Source organism: Vitis riparia, chromosome 7 (genome assembly GCF_004353265.1).
Source record: "Vitis riparia cultivar Riparia Gloire de Montpellier isolate 1030 chromosome 7, EGFV_Vit.rip_1.0, whole genome shotgun sequence".
Classification (NCBI taxonomy): domain Eukaryota; kingdom Viridiplantae; phylum Streptophyta; class Magnoliopsida; order Vitales; family Vitaceae; genus Vitis; species Vitis riparia.
This window is the reverse complement of record NC_048437.1, coordinates 26,833,149-26,856,571: the sequence shown is the minus strand read 5'-3', so window position 1 is coordinate 26,856,571 and position 23,423 is coordinate 26,833,149. Positions and strand designations below refer to the sequence as shown.

Below are 23,423 nucleotides of genomic sequence, written 5' to 3'. Positions count from 1 at the left end.
TCCATGGCAATTACTATAATCTCGATGGTGATGGATACAACTCATATTAGATCCTGTAAATATAATAAGTAAAATTATGACTTTCTAAATAAATCCACCATTACCAAAGTGGTGCAGTAGTAGGGTTTTCTGAAGAGCTGTTAGTCTGTTTCCTTTTCATATGCAGTTCAAAATACGGAGCCGTACGTCAACAGAAATAGAAAAAAAAAAAGTTCATATAAATTATTAAATATACAGAGTGTCAAACACAGTCAATAATAAATATCTTTCAAAAAAGTTAAAACGCTGCTGCTTCTCACCCTCTCTTTCTCTTCTCTTCCACTCTGATTCCTCTTCACTGGTATTTTCTATGAATGTCGAAACTGGAGAAGGTTCCATGTCTGTAACTGCTGGAGTTCCTCTCCAGTTCCCAGAAGGTATCAGAGTTCTTGCAGTTGATGATGATCAGACTTGTCTTCAAATAATGGGAAGAATGCTTGAGCGTTGCATGTATAAAGGTATGTTATTTATAGTTCTTTTCTTTATGGGTTTCTTAATTTTTGCTTTTCCTTCATGGGGTTTTGAGTAGGGATAACTGGATTGAGTTTGGTTTCGAGATCTTCAGTTACCAAATGTAGGAATGCGAAGGAGGCACTGTCCCTGCTAAGGGAAGATAGCAGTAGGTTTGATATTGTTCTAAGTGATTTGCATATGCCTGATATTAGTGGACTTAAGCTTCTTGAGATCATTGGATTGGAGATGGACATGCCTGTTGTTAGTAAGTAGTCTTTTTTCCAAAACCCTGAGAAGAAATTAACATATCTTGATGACACAGCATCTTACTAATTCTATTATACACATGTTTGTTCAGTGATGTCTTCGGATGAGAAAAGGGAAACTATCATGAAGGGTATCATTCATGGTGCCTGTGACTATTGGGTTAAACCGGTAAGGATGGATGCAATTCAGCTGGTATGGCAGCATGTGATTCGGAAAAGAAGGAATGAATTGAAGGAAATGGAGCATGCAATGGAGGATGATGTAGAGGGTGGGAATGAAGAGGGCAGTAGAAGCATGAAGAGGAAAAAAGATAGGGAGGATGAAGGAGAATCCAGGAATGCTATGCCAACAACGGTAAAGAAGCCTAGGATGGTTTGGACACCAGCCCTCCATCAACAGTTTGTGGCAGCTGTGAATCAACTGGGCTATTCTAGTATGAATCTTTCACCTTCCTTGATGATAGGCACTTTGCTTTCCTATACAATTTATCATGCCCTTCAAAAATTTGATTACTGGATTTTTGTTGGGATGGAATGATTTCAATTGTTTATAGTTTGAAGATTTTTTTCCCCTTACCAATTGGGAATCCTAAATTACTTTATTCCTTGATCTTGAATCTTATAGGGTGTATGCATATCTGATCCCAAACTCTCTAAACTTAACATAGGAAAAAATATGACAATAAAAAAACCATAATATGACATAGATCTAGAGATAGAAACTCATACATGTGATCTAAATGTTTTCAAATCAAATCCAATCTAATGAAGGTAATTTTGTAGGCGTCATAGATCCATAGATTGAACAATCTTTCATATGATCTCTCCTTTCATGGATTTTGTCATAAGAGATAGTGGTCTTCTCTCTTTAAAGGGGTAGCTAGGATTTGCTCTTTGGAGTCTCGAAGACAATGACAAAAGTTGTTGGGATGGTATCGTAGTAGATTTTGCATGTTTGATAGTTTGAAGAATTTTTTATTTTTATGTTTTTACTTACTAGCTGAACCGATGTTACTTTCTTCTTTGGTTTTGGATCTTATAGGGTGCATGCATATCTAATCCTAGGCTCTCTAAATTTAACATAAGGGAAACATATAATAATAAAAAAACAATAATATGTCATAACTCTAGAGACATAAACCAATACTTGCAATTTGGATGTTTCCAAATCAAATCCAATCCTAAGAAGATAGTTTGTAGGCATTATAGATCTCATGGACTTAACGATTTTTTGTCCGCTCTCTTCTTTCACCAATTTTGGTACAAAAGAGGATGGTCTTCTCTCTCTAAAGGAGATACCTAGGGTTTGCTCTTTGGAGTCCGGAAGACAATGACAAAAGATGAAGCCCTAAACTGGGTTTATATAGGCTTTCTTATAGGCTTAAGTTTCTGCTCTCCCTTGATAGATTTTATTTTGTGCTAGTTTCCATCTACCTTAAGATTGCAAATGTCATGTTATTGCAGAGGCAGTTCCAAAGAAAATCCTAGAGCAAATGAATCTTCCTGGTCTTACTAGAGAAAATGTTGCCAGCCACCTTCAGGTAATGGAAAAAATTTTCTCCAGAAAGATTTATTGTTATTGTTTGGTAAAAGACACTGATAATTACAGCTATATGGTGCAGAAATTTCGCCTTTATCTCAGCAGGGTAAGTGAGATTTCACAGGGTCCCGAAAAGACATATATGAATCCAGCTTCTTTAAATGGCTGCAACCCCCAACTTAATGTGGTTGGTGAAGTCCCACTGCAAGGTCTCACCAGGGAAGGAAACTCTAGGACTCCCATGGCTTTTGTAGATCAAAGGAACCTTTTCCACTATGGAGTGGGGCAACAAGCTTGCAATAGCAGTAAACGAGCGAAGTTGCTTCATGAAGTTCCAGCCAATATGCTGCAGCAACCTGCTCAAATGTATAGGAGCCTGGATTTTCAAGTTAGTGAAGGAGCTCCAAGATCTCTAAACTTACCAGCTGCTAATGATGATAGTGTTTATGGAAGCCAGAGTAGCTTTTCTATGATGCAGATGGCTCAAACCCCATATGGCATGCCAATGCTGAATGAAATTTCAGGTCATCAGCATTTTGGGCATCACCCTTTGTCCAATCAAATTCTTTCTAATGATATTGAAGCCCAGGCTCTGAGGGCAGTTGGGAATCCCATAGAAAGTAATGCTGCAGCATGCTATCCTCTAGCTTCTCCAATGGTTGATTTTTCAAAAGACCATAGCCATGGCTTCCATCTTGAGATGAATGCTATCTATGGAAATGCTTCTTCTGTTGGCCAGGGAATGGTCTCCCTTGGTGAAGAATATGGATATAGGAACCCGGAAAATATTGCTCAACCTGGAAACAACCTCTTGGTTGATGATTCTTTTAGGATGAAGCCTGAAAGTATGCCTAGGCCGGGCTGTAAGTCTTTATCTTTTGGCCAACGCTTTGACCACGGATTCATGTCCTGACAATTCAAAAAGGTTAATATTCTGTGACTTCATCACTCTTCCCAGTTTCTTTGTATATGTCATGATATTGTATACGTGTTTGACAAATAAATTGCCTTCTCTTTTTGTTGTCTTGCAGCAGAATGTTGGGCTGGCTGAAAACTGATACATATTTTGATGGCTATCCCTTGGATAATAACCATCTTCTTAGAAGACATACACTCTCAAGGAATTATACATATGTAACCTTTAGTTCCATGTTTTTTTTTTTTTTTGGTTTCATACCTAGTTCAAAGACTTAGATTTCACGTGAGTGAATGGTCTTAGAAAAGTTTAAAGTAGTTAACCATCAATGAAGCTTTGTAGAATTCAGAAACTGACATTGTTAGCTGTGCCTGATAGAGGCAATGTGCCAAATATTTGATCCCTTTCTGTAACTCTGGTTAACAAAGCATTTCTTTTTATTACGCTTGTGATGGTGACTCTAGTTTGGCATCACTGATTCATAATCTCCATTTGGCTGCTTTGCTATGATTTCAGTTATGTATGTCCATGTGTTTGATAGATATCAACTCATAGAGCTCATGAAATGCTTGTGACTTAGGGAGCTTCAGTTATTCAATGATTCATGTGCAACATCGAATTGGCTTCTCGTATATTTTAACAATGAACCAGATGACTGTTTACATATTATAAAGCATCGATAAAGTTAAAGAATTGAGAGAAGGTATAGAAACCATAGTTACTGCTGCAGAAACAACAGAGTTACAGCAGCTAGAAGAAAACCAAAAAATCTAGTTGCTACACTCATCCTATAAGCATTGCTTGGAAGTATTGAGGGAAGCGAGCATTCTTCACCATTGAAGAACACTTTAGTAGGAAACCCATCCCCACGAGCCACCTTTATTCCAGGTGTTGTTTTCTTTGTAAATGAGAGTACAGACTGTTGTGCACCAGGAACCCGAGGATCTTTCTTCGGTTTTTTCCCATCTTTTTCCGCCAGAATATAGTTCAATCCCGGTTTCCCCTGCATGAATATGGTATTGTTAGCCGGGACCCCAGGAAGAGCACTTCCATTGAAAGAGTACATGGTTTGGAATCCAGGCACTGCTTTGTCAAACTGCAATGCAGCAAACCAATCCACAAAGTCAGTTTCACCCCAGTTGAAGAGTGTGATCCTAGCAGTCCAGCCATTGTCGTAGTCTGTAAACAAGTGCCAGTTGATGCTGACTCCACAGTTATCCCCACAGGGTAATGGATTAGGCATTGCTCGGCGTTGTAACTTAGCAAATTCAGTAGCTTTGCGGGTTCTGTTCTCGAATGGAACGAGAAGAGCCTCTGATGGTAGAAGAAGAGCCTGTGCAGAAGCGCTACAAGTGTTGCTTGGGCTGCTTTTGCAGCCACAAGCACAAGTGTTGCAAGGCACAACAGAATCATTGAAAAATGCTGAAAAAGATACACAACATCTTGGGATTGCCCCCTTGGACTCTGTTTTGTTGCAAGCCACTTGCCAAGTAGCGATTGCTGTTGATTCTGAGGGCAACCCACTTGGGTTCGGGAACTGGCTCTGGCTCACCCTCACAGGAGGAGCACACTGATAATCTTGATTCACCTCTCCCCTGATTTTCCAGTTCTGAGGTGGAATGAGCTGAGTTCTATTAAACTCTGTTGGCATTTTGAAAACCTGCATTTGGAAAACTGACACAGACTTGCTTTGATCCATCGTAGGAGGCAAAATAGTACCATTCCGACAACAGAAGGGAATCATCCCAAGGTCCGAATTATTCACCATTGTTGGAGGAAGGTCAATGATGGTTGGCCTTCTCTCACAATTCAAGGCATTGGAAAAGTCCATGTCCTTATAGCTCTCACCTGGCTTGCCAAAAATGCAGTCTGTGCTATCAACAACAGATGGATAAGCTCCTTTCATGGCATAGATGAATTCTTCCCTCTTCCACTCCCAACTTAATTTCCAATTATCAAGTCGATCTAGAGGATTGTGGTTTGAGATAGTAACCTGAGCCCGGTAATTAGTCTCATATGACCTGATCACATCATACATTATGGTAACATCCCCATTTTGGAGTGGCTGCAAATCTTCTCCCGTGGTGAAGTTAGACCTTGAATCTTCGGTGCAGCACACATGCATCCAAAAGTTCACTGAAGAAATCACAAAGAATGGCTCCTCAATCATAGGAGAAGAGGTGAAGATACTTTACATTTTTCTATAAAGTACAAATAAATTAAAACATTAACTGCTCAAACACCCATAAAAACAGAGGTCATTTCTACTCTATACACTCTTATACTAATGTACCGAAAAATCCAATTCTTCAATCTTTTCATTACAAATAAACCTTTAGACAATTCAATTGAAAAACGACCCCTGTGATTCATGAATTAACAGAGAAAAAACCACTTACACTTTGTGGGGTTAGGACATGAGAATCCATCGTTGGCAAGAGTGATGGTAGAGGGCAAGGGAACATCCGGATCAGCCACACCGAACTGGGTACCCACCAATTGGACCTGAGCACGCATCTGGGGCAAATAGCCCGCAGTCTCAACCGCAGTCTTGAGGTCCCTCTCCGGAAACCCTGAGAACACCGTGCCATTCCCAACGTTTGCCGGCAGCAAACTCCCATCATCCAGCACAGCATGAGAGGCAGAGACCAAGACCTCGCCGTGCTCAAACCCGACATAGACCCTCCATGACTTGAGCTCGCGGAGGCCATTGTTGAGGATGGCGAGATTGGACTCGAACCTGTAAGGCTGTTGGGATGGGTCTGAGGGGATGAGTGTGGGCGGGAGGCGATGGCCTGAGGTGTAGTTGTAGGACAAGAAGATACCGTTGCATGATTCTTCGGCTGTTGATTGTGAGAGTGAAAGTGGAAGAGAGATGAAGAAGAAGATGATGATGACAATGAAGAAGAACAGTAGTTTAGCCATGGATTTGGGCTGAAAGGATGAAGATTGGAGAAGGAAAATGTGATATATGTTGGAGAAAGAACGAAAGAGACAGAGAGACGAGTACAAAATTGAAAGTTTCGAGTGTAGTGTAAAGCCGGCCTTTCCCTTTGAGCTGTTATTACAAGTTAAAAGCATGGAGACTTGGTCGTTGCTGTCCGTCAATGGAACTAAGAAATTTAAAAGTTAGTTAAAAATCTGAATGGGTAGTTAGGGTCCTGGCCCATGGGACCTGGTCTGGGCTTGTTAGGTGGTGGATGGATGGGCCCTGTCAAGGCCTGATGGAAATTGGGATTTAGATTTGGGCCTACCATCTTCTTTCCTTTTGGAATGTTCCTTCTTGGATTGCAAGACAAGACCCCTAATTTAAAAAGGGCTCCCTCCTCTAGTTATAATTTGAAGTCAATTTTTTTTGTGATTTTTTTAATTAGTTTATTGAAAAGGAAAATGTAAAGGAAGGAATATGCGGTGCCTGCAGCACATGCTATGTGTTTAACAATTAATGGATAGTGTTTGCCTGAAAAGAGTACAGAATTAATTTCCTTGGCTCAAACTCATAAATAACAAAAAAAAAAAAGATTATTCACGTCAAAAGGGCAAAACATTCCCTATGATTTAAAAATAGTTTTCTATTTTAAAAATAGAAAATTATTATTAAAATTTTTTAACATTATTTGATCGTTATTATCTTAAAACAATTTTTAAAAACAAAGTGAAATATATGACAATTTTTAGAGAATACTGATTTCTAAAATATAAAAGGAAAACATGTGTTGATTTAGCTATGTTTTTTGAAACTTATTTTTAAAAATTGTTTTTAAGTTAAAAAAAAAAAAAGTTTAAAAAACATGACCAAATGGACCCTGAACATCCTCTTATTTTTATTTTTAAAAAAAATCGTTCTTCTTGTTATAAAAAATATGAGTCACTCTCGTAAAATAAGGTTGTATTTTAACTATTTTAATCAAATATTCCAAAAATAAAATCACATATCAATAAAAATAAGAACCTTTACCTAACATATCATATAAATAACAAATTATAATTTTTAATAACATAAGAATGAAATAACCAATACAATTATAACATATTAGTAAATTATTTTTGTATTTCTTTTTATCATATATAGATTTAGAAAAAGATAATAAAAAAATATTTAGAGGGTGTTTGTTTTTTAAATTTTTTGTTGAAAAAAATTTGTTTTCAAAATTTAAGTTGGTTGTTTTTTTATTTTCTTTTATAACTTATTATAAATTTTTTATTAATCAAAGAAATCAAATATTTGATTTTTTTTAAATGAAAAAAAAAACAATGTCTTGGTTTTTTTTTTTTAAATATTTAATTATAAATAAAATATTATAAAAACAAACCACTTAATACTTAAAACTATTAAGCACGTTTAATTTTAAATTTAATTTAGAATTTAAAAAAAAAAAACAATATCTAATCTTTTTCTTATTTCAAAATGGAAGGAAAAAATGAAAATAAAGTTGTCTTTTTTCTTTTAGTAAAAATGTGTTGCTGAGAAGGGAATGTCCAACAAGGCAGGGACATTAAAATCTGTAAGAACTTAAAATCAGTATCAACGGTCCATTGCGTTTGGATTATTCGACCGTTGAATCCCAACCTTTTTTCATTTGACTTTTCTACTCAATCTGGGACCACGTCCAATTAAATCTCTCTGTCCCAAAGCGACCGTTCAGGTAGATATCTAACCGTCCGATCTATTCTTGTCTACGGCCAAGATTAGTCGACCGTTAAAAATTTCCCAACCCTTTTCACTCAAATTTCAAATTTCCGAACGTTGTCCAGAAAGAGGCTTATTCATCTACTTCTCTCTCACTTTGATCTGCTTATTCCATTTCCATTTCATTCATAAACCCTCTCAGGTTTCTTTTGTTTTCTGAAAATTTCCTCCTTCTGGGTTCTCTCTTGCTGGGTTCGACTCAGTTTCTTGAGAAAAATCTGTCATTTTCTCTTCCTTTCTCGGGAAATTTGAGAAGAAATGGTTAAAAAGGCTTCTTCACCGTCCTCCTCTCCGGTGACCATCACGGTCTCTTCAGGAGGCAAAGGAGGAGCGATCAGAAGTATGGGATTGACGAGTCCGGTACCGCGCTCTTCGGTGTCGAACAACCCAAATTCTCCTCTCAGTGGCAGAGGGAATCGGGGTTCGAGTGGTGGAAGGCGGACATCGACCGGTGGGAGATATGATGAAGAGGTGGTGAATTCGGAGTATGTCACTTACACTGTTCATATGCCTCCAACTCCTGATCACAATCCCATATCCGCCTCACAGACAAGTCTCAATGAAGATGACAAAAATTTGGGGAAACCAGAGAGGAGTTTCATTTCTGGGACTATTTTCACAGGAGGATTCAATTCGGTGACTCGTGGGCATGTGTTGGAGTGCTCGATGGAACGAAAAGAGACGATGAAATCGGGAATTTTGTGTGGGATGAAGGGTTGTGATGAGAAGCCGATGCAAGGCAAGGTGTTGAGGGGGGGTCCATGTGAGTGTGGATTCAAGATTTGCAGAGAGTGTTACTTGGATTGTGTTGGAAGTGGAGGTGGTCATTGTCCTGGTTGCAAGGAACCGTACAAGGATGTGAATGATGATGATGGGAGTTCTTATGATGATGATGAACCCAGGTCTGAAGCAGAGGATCAGGCACTTCCATTGCCTTCTATGGCAGATTTCAAGCCAGACAAGAGGCTTTCTCTTGTGAAATCTTTCAAAGCTCCGAACCATGATTTTGATCACACGCGTTGGCTCTATGAAACGAAGGGAACGTATGGGTATGGAAATGCAGTGTGGCCCAAAGATGGCTATGGCTTTGGGTCTGGAGTAAACGGTTTTGAGCACCCTCCTGACTTTGGGGAGAAAACCAGGAGGCCTTTAACCAGGAAGGTTAATGTTTCTGCTGCAATAATTAGTCCATACAGGTAAACTCAAAAGGCCCTCTCTATTGCAATTCAATTATTATCAGTGGAAGAACAATTTTGTTTGAATGACCATAAATTTTGAGGTATAGGAGATGAATGAGCACTTGCTTCTGGGTAGCTTTTTGAAATTGGTACTTGTTGCTATGCAGATTGCTTGTACTACTTCGTCTTGTTGCTCTTGGATTCTTCCTTACATGGAGGATAAGGCATCCTAATCGTGATGCAATGTGGCTATGGGGAATGTCCATAACTTGTGAACTTTGGTTCGCTCTCTCATGGATACTAGACCAGCTCCCAAAGCTCTGTCCTATTAACAGAGTTACTGACCTCTCTGTTCTGAAAGACCGATTTGAATCCCCCAACCTTAGGAATCCGAAAGGAAGATCAGATCTTCCCGGGATTGATGTGTTTGTTTCCACAGCAGACCCCGAAAAAGAACCCCCTCTTGTCACAGCAAATACCATACTATCAATCCTCGCTGTTGATTATCCAGTGGAAAAGCTGGCGTGTTATCTTTCTGATGACGGTGGATCTCTTCTCACGTTTGAAGCTCTTGCCGAGACTGCAAGCTTCGCGAGAACTTGGGTTCCTTTCTGCAGGAAACATGGGATAGAGCCGAGAAATCCTGAGGCATATTTTGGGCAGAAACGCGACTTTCTTAAAAACAAAGTACGGCTTGATTTTGTGAGGGAGAGGAGGAGAGTAAAGAGGGAATATGATGAATTCAAGGTGAGAATCAACTCCTTACCAGAATCTATAAGGCGACGATCAGATGCATATAATGCCCATGAAGAGCTTCGGGCAAAGAAGAAACAAATGGAGATGGGGGGCAATCTTTCGGAACCCATTAAAGTTCCGAAGGCTACTTGGATGGCTGATGGTTCGCATTGGCCTGGAACATGGTCATCAGCAGAGACAGACCACTCAAGAGGAGATCATGCTGGTATAATTCAGGTAATTTTCATCTCATTTAATTTTGAATTGACAAAAAAAATACATATTCTGAATTGGGTGGGAATTTGAAAACTGAAATTCCTACTTTGATTTGCAGGCAATGCTAGCACCCCCAAATGCGGAACCAGTCTTTGGCGCAGAAGCAGATGGGGAGAACTTGATTGATACAACAGAAGTTGATATAAGATTGCCAATGTTGGTATACGTTTCTCGTGAGAAGAGGCCAGGTTATGATCACAACAAGAAAGCTGGAGCCATGAATGCTCTGGTCCGAACCAGCGCAATTATGTCGAATGGCCCATTTATTCTTAATCTTGACTGTGATCACTACATCTACAATTCACTGGCTCTAAGGGAAGGAATGTGCTTTATGCTGGACAGAGGTGGTGACAGGATCTGTTACGTTCAATTCCCCCAGAGGTTCGAGGGGATTGATCCAAATGATAGGTATGCAAACCACAACACAGTGTTTTTTGATGTGAGCATGAGGGCTCTTGATGGCTTGCAGGGCCCAATGTATGTAGGGACAGGCTGCGTTTTCCGGAGAATTGCTCTTTATGGGTTCAGTCCTCCAAGAGCCACAGAACACCATGGGTGGTTTGGTAGAAGGAAAATCAAGTTATTCCTGAGAAAACCCAAGGTGACTAAGAAGGAAGAGGAGGAAATGGTTTTGCCAATTATTGGGGATCACAATGATGACGATGCAGACATTGAGTCCTTGCTTCTTCCCAAAAGGTTTGGGAACTCTAATTCTCTAGCTGCATCCATCCCAGTTGCGGAATTCCAAGGAAGGCCGCTTCAAGACTTGCAGGGAAAGGGTAGCCATGGCAGGCCAGCTGGTTCTCTGGCTGTGCCTCGTGAGCCTTTAGACGCTGCAACAGTTGCAGAGGCAATTAGTGTTATCTCTTGCTTCTATGAGGATAAAACTGAGTGGGGAAAAAGAGTGGGTTGGATATATGGGTCTGTAACAGAAGATGTTGTGACTGGTTATCGTATGCACAATAGGGGTTGGAGATCAATCTACTGTGTCACCAAGCGAGATGCCTTCCGAGGAACAGCTCCAATCAATCTGACTGATAGGCTTCACCAAGTCCTCCGATGGGCAACTGGGTCTGTGGAGATCTTCTTCTCTCGGAACAACGCTCTCTTTGCAAGCCGAAGGATGAAATTCTTGCAGAGAGTGGCATATTTCAATGTGGGAATGTACCCGTTCACCTCCTTGTTTCTCATAGTCTATTGCTTTCTGCCTGCAGTTTCTCTGTTCACAGGGCAGTTCATAGTCCAGACCCTGAGCGTGACCTTTTTAGTGTTCTTGCTGATGATCACGCTCACTCTCTGCTTTCTGGCAATCCTGGAGATCAAATGGTCAGGAATCACTCTCCATGACTGGTGGAGGAACGAGCAATTCTGGTTGATAGGTGGAACAAGCGCCCACCCTGCTGCTGTGATGCAGGGGCTATTGAAGGTGATTGCAGGGGTAGACATCTCATTCACATTGACATCCAAATCAGCTACACCTGAGGATGGGGATGATGAGTTTGCAGAGCTATACGTGGTGAAATGGAGCTTTCTAATGGTTCCCCCCATAACCATCATGATGATAAACATGATCGCAATTGCAGTGGGAGTAGCGAGGACATTGTACAGCACATTCCCGCAGTGGAGCAAGCTGGTTGGAGGAGTGTTCTTCAGCTTCTGGGTGTTGTGCCACCTCTATCCATTTGCAAAGGGGTTGATGGGAAGGAGAGGGAGAGTTCCAACCATCGTCTTTGTATGGTCTGGATTGCTCTCCATCATTATTTCTCTGCTTTGGGTGTACATCAGCCCCCCTTCTGGGAGGCAGGATTACATGAAGTTCCAGTTCCCTTGAGAGAGGAGGAGGGGGGTGGAGCCACGACAAACTTGAAGTTTCTCAACTTCACTTTCTAGTTTGTAGTTTATATTTTCCATTAATTTGCTCCATTTCATTTTCAATGTAATCGGCTTGGTTTGTTTTGAACTCTTTGTTGGTTTGGAGAATGTAATATTCTACAGTCTACTACTTAAAATTCAACCAGTGCCACTTTCTGCTATGTTTAAAATATAGTAATTAAATCTACTAGATAGATGGCCAGCCGCTGTTCTTTTCGGATCCATGTTTGCAGGAAATATGAAGCAGTTTTCTAAAACAGATGGAAAAAAAACAAGTGTTACTTGCTGCTGTATCTGTCGGCTACCGTTTGATTGATTAGAAGGTGGAATTACTGTATCACACTGCCCAATATTGCCAATCATACTAGCCTTCCATATTTTCAATAAAAATAGGGTTAAGTTGATCAATCATGGTTGCATCAATGGAGGTGTAACCCAATATTAGGCAGGAAGTAGAACCCAAAGCTTGAGCCTATATTAGGCAAAGGGATCTAATCAATATCTTCTCCACTATCAATTTAGCATCATTGCTCAAGGAATTGCGCAAGGAGAGTTCCTCCTCTAGTATATGTCATGCCACATTATTTCAATAAACCATAACTATTACATCAATGAAGAGTAACCATTGAACCAGCCTCACACGTTAAATACTCTTTAGCCATCAGGTATGGACTAATCAATGCTAAGAAGATTGACTATAAAGATTGCTGCAAAGTTGTATAGTTTGGAGACTACAATCAAAATTGTCAATGGGGGAGTGTCCTTCTTGGTAAGTTGTCGATCAATACAATATAGTCTGATCAAAATATTATTTCTAACATATACTACTTTTCAAAATAAATAGGGTCTAAAAATTTTGTCCACATTGGACACTTACATGGACAAAAATCTATCTCCAACTCCAAACACCCCATAACACAACATCATCTAACTATCTCCTGGTATGATGGCCACAGCGATATCATCCTCTACTTCTTTATATTTTATATACTTCCCTCCATAAAACTTATTCGAGTTTTGCCACAATTCTCCAGAATTTTGCCTATAATACTGATTAAAATTTCCACTTTATCTAACTATGTTGTGTTGATATTCATTTACAATGTTTTCCTTGTATAACTCATTCTGATTTTGCTACAAGTCTTTGTGACCTGCCCTATAACACCTACTTAAATTTTCATTCTGGCTAATTGGTTCTGCATAAACTAGTTTCTAGCATATTTCTTGCATCATTATGAATTCATATTTTCAAAACTCGGGTTTTTGAAGTCTTCAAGAAAACATGATTTAGTATATCATTTTGAAGTTGTCTTAAAACACGATTTTAATGTATTATCATGAAATTGTGGGTTCAAGACACAACTTTTTTTTATTGATTTTTTCATATTTTTCTATTTTTATTGTTTTTTCTATCTTTTATTGATCTTATCTATTATTATTATTATTATGATTAGTATTTTCAATTTTAATAAATCCTTCATCATTTTATATTAAATTTGTGTCTTGAGAACATAATTTTAGCAAAATACACTAAAACCATGCCTTCACGTCACTACTTCAATTTCAATAAAATGCATTAATATTATGTCTTCATGTCATGACTTTAATAAAATGCAGTAAAAATCTATATAACGTCTTCCCGACACAAAGTGTCGTAGGTCTGGAAATATTTTTGAAGATGTCTTATTTTGAAAATATTTTTAAAAATTATGTTTTAAAATATAAACAAAAAAAAAACCCCTCTATTTCTAGTGTAATTCCCCTCAATTAATTCAATGAAGACCTTTTTGTCCACTCATTTATCTTTGAAATTCCAATATTGAAGTACACCAGACCTCGGAGAAATCCACAAGAAACTGATCTACTCTCGTAGGCAGTCATGTTTCTTCCTAATAACAATCTTTGTGTTGTTATTTTTTTAGGACAGAACTAGAGATCGATCTCAATGGCAAATGTGTCTAGGCTGAGGCAAAGGTAAGGAGAGGAGTTGGCTAGACAGTTTATAACCCGGTTCAAGAAAATGAGGCAAAGATGCTGGGTGAATTTTCTAGACGGAGAATTTGTGAAGTTAGCCCAGAATGGGCTAGATATTAAACTAGAGAAAAAATTCAAAGAGATGGAGTTCTATGACTTATTTGAGCTTGATGCAAGGGTAGCCCAGTATGAGGCTATATACTCCAGGAAGAAATCTAAAAGAAAAGTTCATGTACAGATATACTGATCTCGAGATTCATGTAGTAGAGGAAGATTAAGGGGAAAGAAACTAAGCTGAAGGCACATGCACAATAACCCCAAGAGGTGAGATATGGGAGCATTCTCTTAAGCACATCTCTTCTATGGTGACTAGTACCTCTAATAGATTTAAGAGTTTATTGTATGGGTGATCAGAAAATGAATCCGCTTTATTTGTTTAACACACAGCTACATATTGAGATTTGGGTGACCAGAAAGCAGTAAATACCTCCCATTTGATTTCATATTAGACAGTCAAGCTTGAATTATAGCATTCCAGGCATATACAGCACATTACGGTGGTGGGTCATAGAGAGGGAATATGTAACCGGTTGGGTGGAGCTTTTCAGTGGTCCAGCTTGCAGTGATTATGACTGTGATTGTGGTGTATGTGGTGAAGTATCCCTGTGGGGGTGTTATTGGCTTCTAGTGGTTCTGCAAAGGGGCTGGTGAAACCAGTCTAGATATATGTTCATGACTGCTTTCTCCTTTCCCCCCTATGAGCACGAACTCTGTCAGAACTCATTACTTTTGACTGATGTCGGCATATGAGCCTTGGCCTGGACTCGGAGACCATCTTGGATCATCTGGTTCAGATCTCTTGCTGGGACCCTGCAAAGATTTATTCATGTCCAGCCCTTGCCTGCAAATCTCCAGTGAAATGCGCGCACCAACCAGAAGAGGTTAAAAAGTTTTCAGGCTCTAACGTGATGAGTCTGGTTGGGAAATGATCAGAGATATTCAAAGACCAACCCCAAGCTCCAAACCTTCAGAATTGCTACTCATAGACTAATGACTCATCTCCATTGTAAATAGTCGATCCCATTGTTAAAAGTTGCATAAATCAAAGCAAGCAACATAACAATCTTCCTTTAAAAACTAGGGTTGCAGGAATTACTGGGAACATCTCCCACCCTGAAGAAAGGGCCCTGCTGGTACCAATTTTGAACCCACCACCTGTTAAATATTTTACATTGCCATGACATTTTGAGACCGCTGCATTGATTCCATCCTGCCACAAGCCATAAGTTATGAATCTGACACGTGATCGTTAGGTTCTTTCGTGTGTGTTCCACCTGAAAAGAGCAGCCAACTTCCCCATAATTCAAGGTTGGGCAAACAAGCTCTTTTTGTAGCCCTCCCAAGGATTCATACATACAAATACACATGTATTTGGGAAACAAAAGATCAATTCTGGTGGTGGGTCATGGAGAGTGAATGGTCCCTTCAACAACATACGTATATATGGTCAAGTTGAGCTATCCAATGGTCCATCTTGTCTTGATCATGATGGTGAAGCCTCACAATTTGCAGGCCTGTTTGCGACCCGAAAATATGAAAAATCCTTAAGCCAGTTTTGAATCTGCAGAACCCAACCTAAAATCAAAAGGCAACAACATAATCAGCTTCCAATCAAACAAGGAGGAAACTCCAGATTCAGGCACGTTTAAAATCACCAATTATTCAATTCCCATAAAGGTCAATTCTGAGCTTCAAATAAGTTCATTGAAAAGTTTGGATGTTTCATCACATTCTTTATCTTGCAGCCGCAAAAGTGACAATGGTCATCACATTTTTCTTTTGGGTTCTCCCAGATTGCAGCAGAAAGATCCACAATGAGCATGATTGATAACTGCTACTATTATTTAGATTAGGGCTAATGCCTCTTAGAGTTTAGCCTTTATACATTGGCTGTGGGGAGGAGAGGGAGTTTATGGCCAAAGTAGTTTATTTGTAAAAAAAAATGATAAGAATAGTATCCATTTGAAAATATTTGTCAAAGTAGTCTTCTTTGTCCACGTAAGCATCCACATGGATTTTAAGTGTATAAAACCACCGTTGGTGACTGTGGTTTTAAAACTTATAGAAATTTCCTTAAAACCACAGTTTGTAACTGTGGTTTTACAATTTCTCTTAGAACCACAGTTACTAACTGTGGTTTTAAAAGAACTATCCTTAAAACCACAGTTACAAACTGTGGTTTTACAATTATTTTTAATCTTTCCCCGTTTTAATAGTGTTATAATTTTAATATTATTTTTAAAATATTTTTTATCAAAACAACCATAAAACCACAGTTAGTAACTGTGGTTTTACAATTTCTCTTAGAACCACAGTTAGTAACTGTGGTTTTACAATTTCCCTTAAAACCACAGTTACTAAATGTGGTTTTACAATTATTTTTAGTCTTACAATTTTAATATTATTTTTAAAATATTTTTTTATCACAACAACCATAAAACCACAGTTACTAATTGTGGTTTTACTAATGGTGTTGTAATTTTAATATTATTTTTAAAATATTTTTTTATCAAAATTACAATTATGTTGTAATTTTCACAAATATTTTTAAGGGGAACTCATGTGTAAAAAAGTATGGGATTTTAGAACTTTGCTTTTCACAATTTTTTTTGTTACGACTGTTTTAAAAATATATATATTTTATCTTTATTTTTTTCATATTTTCCTTGAAAATTTGAGAAAATAATTTGGTCTACATGCATTCTCATAAAAATTTAAATTTCCTTATATATTTATGGTAAATAAAATATTTATTTTTTTTACAAATATTTTCACATATGAACTAAAGAAAATTATTTATTCATATTATTTTTAAATTTTAAAATAACTAAAGAAATTGTTTATATTATTTTAAAATTTTATATTTTCATATGAAAATTAATGCCAATGATTATGATTTTAGGTTATTTAACACTGAAGGAATTTCCGACATTGGCCAAAGTTCTAAAATCCCATACTTTTTTACACATGAGTTCCCCTTAAAAATATTTGTGAAAATTACAACATAATTGTAATTTTGATAAAAAAATATTTTAAAAATAATATTAAAATTACAACACCATTAGTAAAACCACAGTTAGTAACTGTGGTTTTATGGTTGTTGTGATAAAAAAATATTTTAAAAATAATATTAAAATTGCAAGACTAAAAATAATTGTAAAACCACAGTTAGTAACTGTGGTTTTAAGGGAAATTGTAAAACCACAGTTACTAACTGTGGTTTATGGTTGTTTTGATAAAAAATATTTTAAAAATAATATTAAAATTATAACACTATTAAAACGGGGAAGGATTAAAAATAATTGTAAAACCACAGTTACTAACTGTGGTTTTAAGGGAAATTGCAAAACCACAGTTTGTAACTGTGGTTTTAAGGATAGTTCTTTTAAAACCACATTTAGTAACTGTGGTTCTAAGAGAAATTGTAAAACCACAGTTACAAACTGTGGTTTTAAGGAAATTTCTATAAGTTTTAAAACCACAGTCACCAACGGTGGTTTTATACACTTAAAATCCACGTGGATGCTTACGTGGACAAAGAAGACTACTTTGACAAATATTTTCAAATGGATACTATTCTTATCATTTTTTTTAACAAATAAACTACTTTGGCCATAAACTCGAGGAGAGGCCCCTCTTTGTATTTATTGACCTACTACTGCCACTAGCCCACCTTCATTGCTGACCATAGTCCTTATCATAAACTATCCCACCAAGAAATAGACCTTTAAATTCGGAATATTCTAGTATCAAGGCACACCATAGTAAGTTTTAATTAGGTCCTTCAAATGAGTACAAGCCATAATTCTCTCTTAAGCATTCAAAAAATTCACACCCCATGTGACATTATACAAATTATATTCATGAACATTTCTTGCTGCCTCATTTACACAATTTCCGATGCATTTCAGTAGGATTCAAAGGTTTGCTTTAGAGACAAGTCCGTGGTTCACCCTTCTCATTCACTAAAAAAATTCCACCATCCTCTCTATGACTTCAAGCCTCATTAATGAGGTAGTGCCCTACATGCCTCTTGGATATCCGTGTATTTTTAAGATACCTGTCCCACTAAATAGAGGCAATTAGGTGCCCTGTGTGATTCGAGGTTAGGGAACCAAGTTTGTGAATGTAATACGTATCATGGTATGTACGATACATATTACGGTTCATGTGCCAAGACTTAAGAGGCAAGAACAAAGTGTTTTGTGGGCCATAAGCAAAATAATGTAATGGTCCCTTTGGATCTACACCATGGTTGTTTCTAGCTGTAAAGGTTCCGTAGGTCTGAGCCTCTTTTTTGAGGTCATTGTGGAAGTGAACCTTTTCTCTGTGAGATAATCAGAGACGACTTTATTTTGGAAGCACTGCAAATAACTAAAAATAAAATACTCTAATTGAAGCAAGCTCATGTCTCTAAGCCATTAATGAAAACAGGGTTTGCCAAAACCTAGAACACAGAAGAGGAAACTACTGGCCTGGCCTCTGCTAAAGGATGGGTTTGTCCATGAGTCTTGATAAGGCAACCAAGAGAGTGGCATCCTAGAAAGATGAAAGGCCACTTGACTGTGATGGGTTATGGGGTTGCCGCTTGTGGGTTATCATTGTCTCCCTTGTTCCTTTCCTTTTTAATTATAGGCCTTCAGAGAGATAGTTTATCCAATCCAATTGTTAAATATGATTCATATACATTTTATAACGTGTAGAAACCAAATTGGGTGACATGGCTCGTTAAACAATTACATGATAGAATGATTGTGACAGCTTTGCTGTCGAAGTCAAATTGATCTTTTTTGTGTTCTGGGTAGGGCTTCAATTATATGTTACAAAGTCTTAATCATTTATGAATAAACAAAGCAGCTAGCAATGTCTTCCAACCACTTAAATGATAAATCCCACATTTCAGTTAAAACATATTAATCTCTTAATTTCATATAATTAATAATAAATAAATAAATCCAATGATAATTTTTGAGTGTTGAGTCAGCAGAGGCTAACTGGCCACGTGTGCTGCTAGGGTGGGAGGAATCGGTCCCCATTGTCAGCTTTGGACACTTCCTACGCAACAATGACAACTGGGTCCCTACCCTTGATGCCACCATTTAATTTTCATTTAGATTTTTATAACATTCAATGAATTAAAAAACAAAAAACTGGAAAAAGAAAAGCGGGTATTTGCCACCTAAGGGCCGCAAAAAAACACAAAGGTGAGGTAGTTCACAAGTCCCCCGCCGCTGACACCAACGCAAATACCCACTTAGCTAGCCCACCTGCACAAGCCATACACATCCTTCCAGATTCTTCCCCACCTCCCACCTCAACTCCTCTGAGCCGGCACCGCTTTGCTTCTTTGTAGATAAATCCCTTCCACTTCCTTTTTTTTTTTTTTTTAATTCTAATACAAACAAAACATAAATAAGCAGTTACGCACGGGCAAAACTATGTGCTCTCTGATTCCTACCCGTAAAGAGTGCCACATAACACATTCCCAATTAGACATACAATTTTATTATTTAAAAAAATCACCGACCATGCCCTTTTCCACTATCTGAGTAAAGGGCTATAAAGGAAAATTGAGTCAGTACAGTTGGACCGACACCCAGCAGAGAGCCATAATAGGCTATGTTGCCCAGTAATTAATAGAATAAATAAATTATACAATATGTGCAGTAATAAATTGAATTTATTTTTTCAGATTTTTTATTTTTGAATGGTGGAATAATAGGGTAGAATAAAATACAATCGTTCTGAGTTAAAAGTGAAAAGAGTTAAAAAAATATTAAAATAAAATAAAATGGAGAAAAATGAGTAGGTACCAAAACTAAAATACAGGTGCAAAATGAGGAGAAATGGAACAAGAGAAGGGACAAAAGAGTCATCATGTACGAATTTACCGGCGGCGGGTATCCTCCGATTACCGTAAGGGTCGGTACAAGTCGTACGGCGACCATACGGCGTCGATCGGACAGGGGGCCTTCATGTCAAGCCTCGCCCAGGGCTTGCCACTGCCGCTCCAATGCAAGAGACTGACGGGACCTGGATGGAGCTCGCGACAGCTGCCTTTGACATTATCTCCGCCTAAGCCGTGCTGGTTCCATCGGTGCTCGATGGGCGCCACGTGCCCCGCAAAAACCAATAGGTACGGCGGCAGTGAGCCCAACTCGTAGATCCGGTTGTTCTTCTGGACCTCCATCCACCGTTCGATCCGCTTTGTGAACCCGAAGCGCCTCCATTTGGCCAGATCTATCACAATAACGCCGGTGTTGAAGTAGCACGGTTTCCGGCCGTCAAAGGTGCCGTAGTAGCGCTTTTCCGACCAGAATTTGTCGGTGAAGTACCTAGTGAAGTTTGCGTGACAGTACTCCGGAGCTCCGATCGTTCTAGTCCCCAAACTTGTGCTCCACAGCTTATATATGTCGTCGACGACGATTAGATCGGAATCGAGGTATATTACCCTGCGGACACACGGCTCTAGAAGATCAGCCAAGTAATTTCTAGCGTAATTTAGCGGATGCTCGAGCGCTTCTCTCACAGAGGTCGAAATTAGGTTCCGCACAATCTCTGGATTGAAGTAATAGACCTTAAACTTCAACTGAGGGAAAGTCGATCGAACTAGAATTTCAAGATGCGTTTCGGAGACGAGAAAATGGAAGAAAATGTCCTCCGGACACTGAGAATGCTGCAGAATGGAATGAACAGCAGCCATTGAGCCTCGAAGGTAGTGAACATCGAGAGTAATCGCAACGTGAACAAGAAATGGATCGCAGACACTCGATTTCCCCGAAAAATTTCGGTCTCTGAAACCGCATTCTTCAGCATTGTTAAATGCCGAAGCTTTCCTAAATGAAAACAACCTGGAAGAATCACCCGCCGGAATCAAAATCGGGACACGGAGATTACCGTCATGGTGCGATGATCGAATAGCTTCGGCTGGAGGAAAAGATTGAAAATGCGGCGAGAAGAGGATCATCACCATTATCGCGAACAACAACCCGGAGAATCTCATGAACCACATCATCTTCAAAGGGTAAACCTCCGCCCTGAGCACCTTCTTCTCCGATTTAAACTCAAACAATGGGTTCGTAACCAAAGAAGCCAAAGAAGAGAAAAGAAATCCTAGGGTGCCTCTGCGGTCGACTAGGGTCTTTAGGGAAAGAAAATGAAAAATCGATCGAATCAAGCGTCCCTTTTCTCTGTATCTAAGGCCAGATGCCGTGGGAACGAAGCTACCTTTGAGGAAAGAGGAAGCAGAGAGAGAAGAATCCATGTAAGGAAAACCCTCCAAAACGACGCCGCGGCCGTCGTGGGGGGTCGACGAGCGCTAATCTGCACCGACGGTGCAGTATAGTCCTCTCTCTTTCCCCTGTCTTTCTATTTCTATCACTTTCTAGGGGAAGGTGAAGCAGCAGAGAGGCACAAGTAGAGAGAGGGGCTTTCCTTTCCAGCTTTGCATTTTCCACCATAGAAATCCACGGCCAAACATCATCATCATAATAATAAAAATAAATAAATAAATAAATGATGATGAGTAATAATAGAAATAATAGTAATTTCCATTTAAGAATATGGATATTTTTGGGAATACGAATTTTTTATATGGCCAGAGCATTGTAGAGGGAAACCACCAGCTGTGATTGTCCTGTATCGAAATGACCTTTCCGCCCCTGCCCCACCCCCTCCCACAGTCCATCGTCCATACTCCCGGGTACATCTTTCTCTCGACACTTGTACTCTTTCGCACGTCACCTCCTTCCTTCATTTTTGGGATATTGTATATTATTATCTAGCTATTTAATCACTAATGCCACATTTGATTTCTTCAGTAACCGATCATAGCGGAGAGAATTGTGTTTAATTTTTACTAGTCGTCATGATATTTTATTTTCCTTTCTCAAATAATCTTGTTTACATTCTTAAACAATTGAAACTTGTCGTACGAGCTTATGATTTATGGCATTTGACAGCGATTTTAGTAATTTTGTTGATATCTTTGATTTGAATAAAAAGTGTTTTTTTAACCCCATATGGTTCAAAAATTCAAAAATTAATTCAATTGATCCTTTGAATTAAAATTTTTAATTATTTTTTTAACTTTCCCCGATTTGTCATAAAGCATTAAATTTTTTTTATTATAATAATAATAATGATGATAAATTTAGAGAGATAGCTTTGAATTCTGTAAATGAGGACGAGATTATTTGATTGCCATTTTTATACCGCGGAGTTGAGAAATATATTATTTTAGTGGACAAATTTTTTGTTACATTTATGGAATCTAATGTTAAAATGGAATTAAAAACTCAAAAATCTATTTTCTTTTGTTGTTAAGTTAGATAAATATTATTTAACTCAAACTATTTAAATATATATATATTTATATTTTCTGCACATGTTTCATTGCTTTGTTCATGGTCTCTCCGAGATGCAACCAAACCTAATCAAACTGACCAATCAATAATAAGTGTATGTATAATTAAGTCCTTAACCCTTACCCACGACTTTTCCACCCTAGAAAGGAAATACCATCAAATCAGGAAGGGGAGTTTGGCCTCTAAAAAGGAGCCATCCTTACACAAACTTTGTGTGATTTGTTCCTACTTTTTCAAAAGTAGACTCAATGTTATTAATGATCGTTCCTTCTCTTAAACAATTTGTTTTTATTTTGACTTATCTTTTAACATTGACATTATGTTTCCCAATCTTAGCTACTAAGAAATCTAAACTTTAGAAATTGTAAAATAAATGTATGATATGTTTGCTCTAACTCGACTTTACGTGACACAAATTTGATATTAATTTCATCTCAAATTTAATTTGTTGGACCATGATGGATTAGCAATATATGTCAAATCGAGATATAAATCCATAAAATAATTTTTACGATATCCTGATTTTAAAAACTTTTATTAATAATTTTTTATGATTTGGAATGGGATCAAAAACACATCTCGGTGAAAGTGTTGTGTCGGCTCCTTCGCAAATTGATATCAACTGCGACTAATTAATTAAAAATTTAAAAGATAAGACGTGAGTCCCAATTATTTGATGCAGAAGGAACAGTGAATGTGGGCCGGGCCCGCAGAATCAATGGGTCCGGTGATGTCCTGGTTTTTTGTCACTTTGCACTAGGCTTCGAATGGAAGGCGTCGGCCCAGAGGGAGAGAGTGCCGCAGGGAATCCCAGCGACGTGGTCTACCACAGGCGGTGGAGGTGAGCAATATCTAGGGGACACGTAGGGAAGTGTGTGGGGCGTGGTGTCAAGTCTATTCAGAAAGTGTGCAGATGTACGGTGCTCTTGCGCAGTTACCTGTGCATCTGCATGATTATACTTTGTGATGCGTGTTCCTCGGTATGCACGATCACCAGTATCCGTACACCCTACTCTTCCCCAACCAGCCTGGCTTCCACTACCAATATCTCGGTCGGA

At 38.4% G+C, this 23,423-nt stretch overlaps 4 protein-coding genes across 4 annotated transcripts; 2 read left to right on the top strand and 2 right to left on the bottom strand.

Moving 5' to 3' along the window:
* The first annotated feature begins 376 nt into the window (after positions 1-376).
* On the top strand, positions 377-3,645 carry LOC117918217 (two-component response regulator ARR1-like). The gene is made up of 6 exons (XM_034834725.1): positions 377-497; positions 605-757; positions 851-1,192; positions 2,223-2,299; positions 2,381-3,223; positions 3,330-3,645. The coding sequence occupies exons 1-5, from the start codon at positions 377-379 to the stop codon at positions 3,209-3,211; spliced, it is 1,524 nt and encodes a 507-aa protein (XP_034690616.1). The 3' UTR covers positions 3,212-3,223; positions 3,330-3,645.
* Positions 3,646-3,925: 280 nt separating this feature from the next.
* LOC117918216 (COBRA-like protein 7) lies at positions 3,926-6,139 on the bottom strand. The gene is made up of 2 exons (XM_034834724.1): positions 5,614-6,139; positions 3,926-5,350 (listed from the first exon to the last, which is right to left on the bottom strand). Exons 1-2 carry the CDS (start codon positions 6,137-6,139, stop codon positions 3,933-3,935), a joined length of 1,944 nt encoding a protein of 647 aa, XP_034690615.1. The 3' UTR covers positions 3,926-3,932.
* Positions 6,140-7,986: 1,847 nt separating this feature from the next.
* Positions 7,987-12,155, top strand: LOC117918824 (cellulose synthase-like protein D5). Its single transcript, XM_034835741.1, has 3 exons — positions 7,987-9,100; positions 9,250-10,054; positions 10,152-12,155. The coding sequence occupies exons 1-3, from the start codon at positions 8,163-8,165 to the stop codon at positions 11,922-11,924; spliced, it is 3,516 nt and encodes a 1,171-aa protein (XP_034691632.1). The 5' UTR covers positions 7,987-8,162; the 3' UTR covers positions 11,925-12,155.
* Positions 12,156-19,661: 7,506 nt separating this feature from the next.
* Positions 19,662-21,455, bottom strand: LOC117919309 (probable galacturonosyltransferase-like 7). The gene has a single exon (XM_034836462.1). It carries the CDS (start codon positions 21,261-21,263, stop codon positions 19,911-19,913), a length of 1,353 nt encoding a protein of 450 aa, XP_034692353.1. The 5' UTR covers positions 21,264-21,455; the 3' UTR covers positions 19,662-19,910.
* Between the last annotated feature and the right edge of the window lie 1,968 nt (positions 21,456-23,423).

Bases quoted from the DNA above. Each gene is read 5' to 3' on its own strand.
- LOC117918217 (XM_034834725.1), top strand. From the start codon at position 377: ATGTCTGTAACTGCTGGAGTTCCTCTCCAGTTCCCAGAAGGTATCAGA. The intron at 1,193-2,222 runs GTATGAATCTTT...ATGTTATTGCAG, and splicing joins GAATCAACTGGGCTATTCTA to AGGCAGTTCCAAAGAAAATC. The intron at 2,300-2,380 runs GTAATGGAAAAA...TATATGGTGCAG, and splicing joins ATGTTGCCAGCCACCTTCAG to AAATTTCGCCTTTATCTCAG.
- LOC117918216 (XM_034834724.1), bottom strand. From the start codon at position 6,139: ATGGCTAAACTACTGTTCTTCTTCATTGTCATCATCATCTTCTTCTTC. The intron at 5,351-5,613 runs GTAAGTGGTTTT...TGATTTCTTCAG, and splicing joins ATGTCCTAACCCCACAAAGT to TGAACTTTTGGATGCATGTG.
- LOC117918824 (XM_034835741.1), top strand. From the start codon at position 8,163: ATGGTTAAAAAGGCTTCTTCACCGTCCTCCTCTCCGGTGACCATCACG. The intron at 9,101-9,249 runs GTAAACTCAAAA...GTTGCTATGCAG, and splicing joins GCAATAATTAGTCCATACAG to ATTGCTTGTACTACTTCGTC. The intron at 10,055-10,151 runs GTAATTTTCATC...TTTGATTTGCAG, and splicing joins ATCATGCTGGTATAATTCAG to GCAATGCTAGCACCCCCAAA.
- LOC117919309 (XM_034836462.1), bottom strand. From the start codon at position 21,263: ATGGATTCTTCTCTCTCTGCTTCCTCTTTCCTCAAAGGTAGCTTCGTT.